The 9,076-nt window shown below is 43.3% G+C and overlaps 1 protein-coding gene across 1 annotated transcript in view; it reads left to right on the top strand.

Annotated features, from left to right (window-relative positions):
* The window catches only part of pcyt1aa (phosphate cytidylyltransferase 1A, choline a), a 14,679-nt gene extending 6,440 nt beyond the window's left edge, over positions 1 to 8,239 (top strand). Inside the window, exons 2-9 of the mRNA XM_019896017.1 lie at positions 901 to 1,008; positions 2,524 to 2,623; positions 2,722 to 2,838; positions 3,199 to 3,350; positions 3,464 to 3,542; positions 3,937 to 4,079; positions 4,152 to 4,340; positions 6,713 to 8,239. Coding sequence (XP_019751576.1) covers positions 901 to 1,008; positions 2,524 to 2,623; positions 2,722 to 2,838; positions 3,199 to 3,350; positions 3,464 to 3,542; positions 3,937 to 4,079; positions 4,152 to 4,340; positions 6,713 to 6,937 — 1,113 coding nt within the window. The 3' untranslated portion in view covers positions 6,938 to 8,239. The remainder of the gene's footprint in view (positions 1 to 900; positions 1,009 to 2,523; positions 2,624 to 2,721; positions 2,839 to 3,198; positions 3,351 to 3,463; positions 3,543 to 3,936; positions 4,080 to 4,151; positions 4,341 to 6,712) is intronic.
* The last annotated feature ends 837 nt before the right edge of the window (positions 8,240 to 9,076 follow it).

Here is a 9,076-nt window from a genome sequence, read left to right as displayed (position 1 = left end):
TGTGGTGACCCCCACACACCCACACACACACACACACACACACACACACACCTACACACACAAAAACACATATATTCATTTTTTTTCCCCCGGAATTTTCAGAAAAGTCCACTTTCATCTCTGTATGATGTAAAGAATACAGAGAATATTTTTTTTACATATTTATGAAAATAAAATAACATAAATTATAAAATAACATAAAATACATAAAAGTAAATTTACTTTTCTGAGAATGTTTAGGCCAGCAGAGAAGGCCTTGCTGGCCCTCAGGGTCCGCCACTGTACTTCATCTCATCTTCAGCATGTTTAGTGCCACTTTTGTAAGTAACCACGCCCCGTCCAGGCCACGCCCCCGTCCAGGCCATGCCCCTTTCGGGTTTTTTTTTCATCATCGCCATTGCCATCACTGTAGAACCCTTTAAAGTGTATGGGACACCATTCTCACAAAGCAGTGGTTCCCAAGCAGGGCTACGTTGTCACGTTGCAGGGGTTATGAGCTGTTTGGGGACGGATTATGCAACGGTCATGGCACCATTATGGGTGGCAATTGATCCTGGCTCCTGTGTGTATGTAAAACGACTGACCAAGGGCCTCATGAATTAAAAAACAAAGTGTGTCTCATCCCTCCTAAAAGAAGCACAAGTAGAGAAATTTGCGTTATGTCATCGAGAAGGGGGGAGCAGATGCTGATTATGTTGTCTAAAAGGAGCAGTGTGTGCGACTTCCGCGAGTCACTCAGCTGAGAGTTAGTCACGCCATGGAGTCATCCGAAGTCAGCGAGCATCGAATATGGGCGCCCTTGCGTCAATGATATGACGTGTGACTTTAGCCAGCCGCCGCTCTGTGCCAGCTCTCGCACGGAGCAGCTGTCATGGTCGTTTGTCTTGACCTCTGACTCAGATGCAAAGCACCAGTGCGCCACTTCAGTCCAGGAAGAGGAAACGAGACGTCTCCAATGTGGACAAGGAGGTGGGAGAAAGGATCGGCAAAATCCCCAGATGCACCGTGGTGAGTTGGCACCGCGGGCGTGTGTGCATGTCAGGTTCATGTGGTAACAACTTCGTTGCAATTGCACAATCAGAAGAGCGAGAGAGCACGAGCCTTGTTTGGTCATGAAAAGTTGGCGCGTTGCTTTACGTGAACAGCTACAGGGTCCCATGATCACCGTCCTCGCTTTCCAGAAAAGTAGTACTCCATCATTTTAATTCACGGATTAAAACACAACTCTCGCATAACGTCAATTCTGGATCTAAAATGCATTTTAATTTATTACGCACGACAATTTCAACGCTCTTCATTAAATCTGCTCAAAGAGAATTTACACACACACACACACACACACACACACACACACACACACACACACACACACAATACTGTAGAAAATATAATTTATTGTATATATATTTACTGATTAAACACACGGAGTGCATTATTTCAGACCAACTTTAAGATAGCATAGTCCATAAGAATCCACTCCAAATGATCAAGAATTTAGAAATTGGCTTGGAACGCATTTTATGACTTGAGGCAAGTTTTAGTTTTGGACTGTAACTTCTCACTGCTATTCTAATTCATTGAGATGCAAACAATTTATAAGATAAGATAACCTTTATTTGTCCCACACTGGGGAAATTTGCAGTCTACAGCAGCAAAATTGAGGGGGGGGGGCAGGGGGTAGAAAAGAAAAAAAACAAAGTGTTGCATGCACAAATAAATGTTTCAGAAAAAGAACTGTACGCAGTATAGAATGCAATATAATTATAAGATGTGTATATATAAGCATATATGCAACTGCATATATGCATCATAAGGTAGCTGTGCTATTTACAATGGTTACAGGTTTTTACGCATGTTTATTCAGCAGCCTGACAGCAGTCGGTAGGAACGAGCGGCGGTATCTCTCCTTGCAGCGCGGGTGGAACAGTCTCTGGCTGAAGGAGCTTTATAGAGCTATGCGGCATTATCTCGACATACAAGTGGCCTGACTTTTTTTTTTTTTTTTTTACGTTGTGAGAAAATTTGAATTGCCGCCGCTATTTTGCAGTTAACTTAACAAGCGGTAAAAAGCTCAAGCTAGTGAACTGTGTTTCAAAACAATGAGGCCAAGTGCTTGCTTCAAGTCGAAGTCTACTTGCTGCAAGCACTTTGGTTGTGAAGGTCCCCTGGCTTACTGCTAACACACATTGTAAAACACAGCAGATGTTCATGTTGCACATATTCTTTATCCTCTGCAAAAAAATCAACTCATTACTGTAGCTTAGTTGTGAAGGTCTTCTGTTTCATCATCAAATCCTTGTGGGTGGTAGGTCTTTATGCACTCTTCTTCCCCCTGGTGGCGCAGGCGCGCACACCAGAAGCTGCACAATGCATTAAAACATGAAATTGTGACGCACCAACGGAACATTTTGTGTGTGACCCCAAACTTTTGAATGGCATGGTTTCTCATATGTCGTGTGGAAAGAGCTGGGCAGGCTTTTGAGTGCTGCTTAACCTCTCATGCCGATTGTGCGGGTCCTTCAGGGGTTGAAGGAGCCGGCGCCTTTCGCCGACGAGCTGGTGCCAGCGAATACGCAGCCTTACCAGAGGGTCTGCATGGAAGAGGCCAAACGGGGAACGCCGCGTGAGTCAAACTTAGCAGTGATCCTTCCTTCCCTCCACCACCTTTTTTCTGTTGATGTCCACAGAATTCATCACTCGTGCCCTTTTCTGTCTGTTCAGCGGAAAGGCCGGTGAGGGTGTATGCCGATGGAATCTTTGACGTTTTCCACTCAGGACATGCCAGGGCTCTAATGCAGGCCAAATGCCTCTTCCCAAACACACACCTCTGGGGGAGGTGTGTGTGTGTTTGTGTGGGGGGGGGGGGGGGGGGGACTGTACCTGCACCTGCTTTTGGCATTCTTGTTTCCAGGAGATCATCGACCGCTGGGTTTATCATATCGATAATCGCCGATTTAATAACACGGAGACCCGCGGCTATTCGTCCGAAGCGGTCCGCGGCTGTACAAATGAATTTTTATGGCTAAATATAGCTGGCTATTGATCAGGTGCGTTTTATAGTCCGCAAATGGCGGTAGATTATTTTTCAAAATTGCTCTGCCTTGTTGAGCACTATAATTTGCAGTGGTGTCGAACCGGACTCCCTTTGGCATCGTAATCACGTGAGGGTTCTCTCACATCTGTTGTTCCTGTTTCAAGTCTGCAGTGACGACCTGACGCACAAGTTCAAGGGCTTCACGGTCATGAATGAAGACGAGCGCTACGACGCCATCCGACATTGCCGCTACGTGGACGAAGTGGTGCGCAACGCCCCTTGGACGTTGACGCCAGAGTTCCTCGCCAAACACCGCGTGAGTGGATGAGAGGCCCTACGAAGTTGTCACTTTGCTGTTTAATTGTTTTTTTTTTTTTTTTTTTCTTTTAATGACTGAACCCGCTGTGTCACCTTTGTTGATTTGGCCAGATTGACTTTGTGGCCCATGACGACATCCCGTACTCCTCGGCTGGCAGTGATGACGTGTATAAGCACATCAAGGAAGCAGGTAAACAAGCCCATGGTGGGAGAATATGTAAACTGCACACAGGATGGAAGCAGGAACCTCTGACTGGACACCCTGATATTTGGAACTGTTCATTCTGCCCTCCACCTTGACCAAGGCTCCAGTTCCAGCTTTCAAAAAAAGCTCACAAAAATCCTGCCGGTGTGTAGACTTTTGAAAGCCTCTGTAGCAGAGGACCTTCACAACTCATTCCTAATTTAATAATCAAATCATGACTGCTACACATTGATTGCACCTTCTCCCATGGAGTGGAAGAGCATTTCACTGTCCTGCCTGTCACTATATATTGCTGGCATAGACAGATAAAGGGGTGTAACAAAACCCAGTTTGCATCAGAAAGTTGGCTTGGGTTGAAAAGCTGCTGTGCTACCCATAGGCATGTTTGCGCCCACCCAGCGGACAGAAGGCATCTCCACCTCTGACATCATCACGCGCATCGTCCGCGACTACGACGTGTACGTCAGGCGCAACCTGCAGAGGGGCTACACGGCCAAGGAGCTCAACGTCAGCTTCATCAACGTAATAAAGCGCCCGTCGCCTTCGCATCTTGTCGGGAGCCAGCACTGGTGTGTGACGTGACCGTGTTCCCAGGAGAAGAAGTACCACCTGCAGGAGCGCGTGGACAAGGTGAAGAGGAAGGTACGAGACGTGGAGGAGAAGAGCAAAGAGTTTGTCCTCAAGGTGGAGGAGAAGAGCATCGACCTCATCCAGAAGTGGGAGGAGAAGTCCCGGGAGTTCATTGGCAACTTCCTGCAGATGTTCGGGCCGGAAGGAGCTCTGGTGAGAATGTAATGTCGTGTGTTCGTTTTGATGACACGAAAAAAAAAATGTCAACAGGAGAAGTTTTGTAATGGGAGCCCGTAGCTGGAAATGAAGAAAGTTTTTATTTTTTTGGGAGAGTTGGGGGTCGGCACAACGTTGCACTTTTACATAGCAACATGTCATCCCACAGATGGGCGCACCCGTCTATGCTGAGACAAGTTAGTGACATGGCGGCAAACCAGGCGGAAAGAGTCCATAAAAGACAAAGAATCTCCAATGTTAGCAATCATTTCACATTTATGTATCAGTGAAGACAAAGTGCAATGTAAGCCACAACAGGACATTTATGTTCGCTAACACAGATAACGAGCTCATCTCATAGCCTACGGGTCACTAGTGGCCAAGGACAGACATGGCTGCTGGCTCATTCGCTTCATTGCACAAACGAAAGAAAGAAAACAAAACGTGACCTAAGCACCTTCATACAAGAGCCAAATGACGCTGTCACTCACGGACGGTTGACAGCCAGCCAACTCTACTTTCTTATTCACTGATGACGACCTCACTCACTAAGCCTCGCCTTTGAGAGCTATACACTCTCAAGAGTCACAGATACTACAGTAGAACATCAGCATGATGACCCCAAGTGGACAAAAATAATGCTTGGGCCTCACATGCTGTTAGCGTAGTATTACTCTTTTAGTAGAATTCTTCATTCTAAAAACATCCAACAGCTGCAGCCCGAGTTGAGCGTTGAACTTCGCAACTCTGTTTCAACATTCCGATATTTAGCATCTACACAGAGATCATCTCCTGTATTTTGTTGTTGTGATGAAAATTGCTGCTGCTTTTTATACAGCACTGAGCATGTCTTCTCGAAAAAATAGAGTCAAACTTCGGTTTTAGAACGTCTCTGTTCTCGACCAAACCGGTTTTCGACCAAAAATTTCGATTTATCTTTTTTTTTTTTTTTAATGCCTCGGATTATGACCGAAAATCGGTTCTCAACCAAACTGAGCGCACATGAATACGCCACTCGACTCGTCTCGCCTTCCTTACACGAGGAAGTGACGCTTCCTCGTGTAGTGTTCCATTGTGAGCAGACGTGTTCAATAAAGATTAAAAAAAAAAAAAAAGAGCGTCCAATGTGAGCGGATGTATTAAATAAATATTTAAAAAAAAAAGAGTGTCCAATGTGAGCGGACGTGTTTAATAAAGATAAAAAAATAGCATCGTGTTTGTTGACATCTACACAAATCGGACTGTTATTTCTGCATTATGTATCAGCCCCTAATCATGGCACCAAAGAAAGCAAGTGGAAGTAGTAAAGATGGTGAAAAAAAAGAGGAAAATGGTGCGCAAAACTATAGAATTTAAGAAAGATTTGATAGCGAAATATGAATCAGGTGTATGTGTGTTGGCTAAGGAGTTCGGCATGCCGAAATCGACTATCAGCAGCATCCTAAAAAAGATCATCTTAAAGTCACTGATGTGGCTAAAGGATCCCACGTGTTTAGCAAACAAAGGCCACAAATATTAGAGGAAGTGGAGAAACTTTTGCTTATTTTCATAAATGAGAAACAGCAAGCAGGGGACAGTCTTAGCCAAGATACGATTTGTGGCAAAGCAAGACAATTGTATGGAGATTTGATAAAAAATGGTCTATTCGTTCAAGGTGTAAAATAATGTAATCTACAACTGTCACGATGGAAGAGAGAGATGTTACTTGAATTTTTATGTTACAATGTCAATGTTTGTTTAAATTGGTAAAAAATAAAACATACAAAATGTTTGTACAGTATTTTTACATATTACCTTCTGTCTTATTACATCAGTATACAGTTTATGGTGTAAAATAGTAAAAGAAAATGCTTTTAAAAAGTTGTTTTCAAGACTTGGAACGGATTAAAATTTATTACATTGATTATAATGGGAAACATGGTTTCAGTTTTCGAACAAATCTGTTTTCGAACAGCCTTCTGAAACGGATTATGGTCGAAAACCGAGGTATGACTGTATATAAGATTAATTTCAACTATTGAAAAAAAGTGTATGTTTACTTATACAAAGTATAGTGGACTTAGCCCGACAGAATTGCACATCTTTATGAATAAATGTTGCGCACCCAAAAGTGTTAATTGCCTGTGTCGATACTTAATGATCCCAACACAATAATAGCAACCCAAACAATGGGGAAACATTGCTGTACACTTATTTAATCTTAGCTTGGCAAAACCAAAGCGGCCACCTTCTCTAGCCTCAGTCACAAATAACCTCATCCGCCTCCCCAAGAAAAACACAACAGATTTTTGTATTCAATCAAGAAAAAATATTAATGTTAATAAGAGTCTCTCTGCTGTGTGTGTGTGCGCGTGTGTGTGCAAGAACAGAAGCACATGCTGAAGGAGGGCAAAGGTCGCATGTTGCAGGCCATCAGCCCTCGCCAAAGCCCCAGCAGTAGTCCCACTCGCGAGGAGCGCTCACCCTCGCCCACCTTCCGCCTGCCCTTCTTCAACAAGACCTCCCTGCCGCCCTCACCGTCGCCTCACCACAGCGGGGCGCGCGGCTACCTCATCAGTGAGGACGACGATGACGACAGCGAAGACGACAACTAGAACCGCCTCACCTGGCCAATCTGAGTTTGTTTTACTTATTGAGTATCCCTCCTCAGCACCCGGCGCTGTTATTTTGGTTGTTGGAATTGAGCACTTGTCACCTGTTTATAGATTTGTATTTTCTGATTTTTGTGCACTACTTCATCACACGCTGTTTGTCAGTTGGCCTGGTGAATGGGTCTGCAAAGAGTTGGGAAATTTTCTGTAAATTTCCATTCTGATGTTAACCTCAACCTCTTAAAATAATGGTCTTTTTTTTTCAGAAAACAAACAAAAAAATAACCTATTTCTAATTAGATTACATTAGTAAATAATTTCATTCCAGGTGTAGAATTGAAAAATCTGTTTAAGGATTTTTTGTAGACAATTTTAGCAGAGATGGGTAGATGTTAGGGCAATTTATTATTTTTTTGTCAAAATATGACTGGCCATTATTTTAAGGCGCCGACAACAATGAGACATCCATGCAAAAATATGTCTCTCCGTAGATGGCACATGTAAATCGGAGGAAATCTTGTTTTACTCAGATTTTTCCCCAACTGTATTTAAATTCTCTATTAAGAGCCAACCTTCAATTTTGTCAATTCCAAGTTTATTCTCATTAGTGACTATGGAAAAGTGAGGAATTTGCAACCCTAATCATGAGAAATGTTGACTCCATTGACTTTTGGGGTTATTCACGTCCATGTAAGGAGCCACAGTCCAATTTTAATGGTGATTTTTACAGCTTTTTCATGCAGTTTTACAACTTACTCTTTCTTTGTCCTACCTTTGAGCAAAAGAAAACAGACACGTTTCATCTTCTTCAAAATTTTGAGCATGTCCTGTCTTGTATACTAAAACCAAGTGTCATGGCACTCTGCGGAGGGGTGGGACTCCTGTCTACACTAACTGGTCCTTATTTAAGGCACACCCGCTTGTCTAATGTGATCCAATACAAGAGCTGCACCAAAAAAAAAAAAAAAAAACAAAGACCATCATTACCTTTTGTAAAGGGTTAGTCATCTCATTCGATTGCGCATGTGGACCTGGTGGTGTGGCTTCCCCAAAGCAAGTGTCCCCAGTGTTATAAATTGGGATCGCGTTCATTGTTGGAATAATCACGTCGCTCATGTCGGCATGTCTGACGGAAAATGTTCTGTCTCTGTGGGATGGCTAATGTCAACCAACAACTCCAGTGGCCACTTGTAAGTCAGCCACGTGTACATGTTATTAAGTGTATATTTTAATCGTTTTGGATTTTACTGTTTGGCTAGGAAAGAGTAAAATGGGATAAAACTATTAAACGTGTTGGCCAAAGCATGTGTTGACTGTGTGACAATTCTGTTGGTCAAACTCTTGTGCCCACGAGCGCCCGGTCTTAATATTATCATACATGGCAATTTTCCGCGGATCCGCGGAAATCCGCCGTTTTATTTCTGAAATTGATCATTTTTGTGAATCGTCTAAATCCGTTGAGAAAATTTTAGGGGCGGTCAGGTACCTTATCGTCGAGTTTTCACGAGCTCTCCCGAACAGTCTCTCCGTTTTCCGTTTGTAAACAGCCCTGCGATTGGACGTGTATGAAAGCTTCAACTAATCAGATCACCGAAGGCATTATTTGTTGCGGAAGTCTTAGCTCGATTATAAACGGCCCAGCGATTGGTTAACTACAAGCGATTGGACCAATCAAATTGCATGTAACATATTGTTTTACCTGATTCATGGCGGCCTGTTCGGCTAGCAAATTCATTGTTCTGGGATCGTTTTGAGCGGAATTATGAAATTTTTGACGAAAGATCAGGAGTCTTTAATCCTAGAAATTGACTCAAATGTCAAGAATAAATTCCGATTGGACTGGCTTGACAGAAAAGTCACTGTAAAGGTTAAAATTGGTTCCAAGTTCGACGAAGTTACAGAAGCTCTTGGACAATAAGCTTTGACGTAGCAGGCAAAGCTTATTGTGTGTATTGTAGTGACTTAATTAACTATGGCTCACGTGGATGCGTTGCACTGACAGATCATGCAACAAAAGTGAAAAAACATGCCGACAAAATCGCCATTCGACGGAGCAATTATCCTTTGGGATCGGCATTTTTCAATCAAACTTCGTCAGCGGATACAACTAAAGACGTTACGCGCTGGGGTACTTTGGCTGAA

Source organism: Hippocampus comes, unplaced genomic scaffold (assembly GCF_001891065.2).
Source record: "Hippocampus comes isolate QL1 unplaced genomic scaffold, H_comes_QL1_v1.1 scaffold395, whole genome shotgun sequence".
Lineage (NCBI taxonomy): Eukaryota > Metazoa > Chordata > Actinopteri > Syngnathiformes > Syngnathidae > Hippocampus > Hippocampus comes.
The sequence above is the reverse complement of the archived record's forward strand: the minus strand, read 5'-3'. Positions and strand labels throughout refer to the sequence as shown.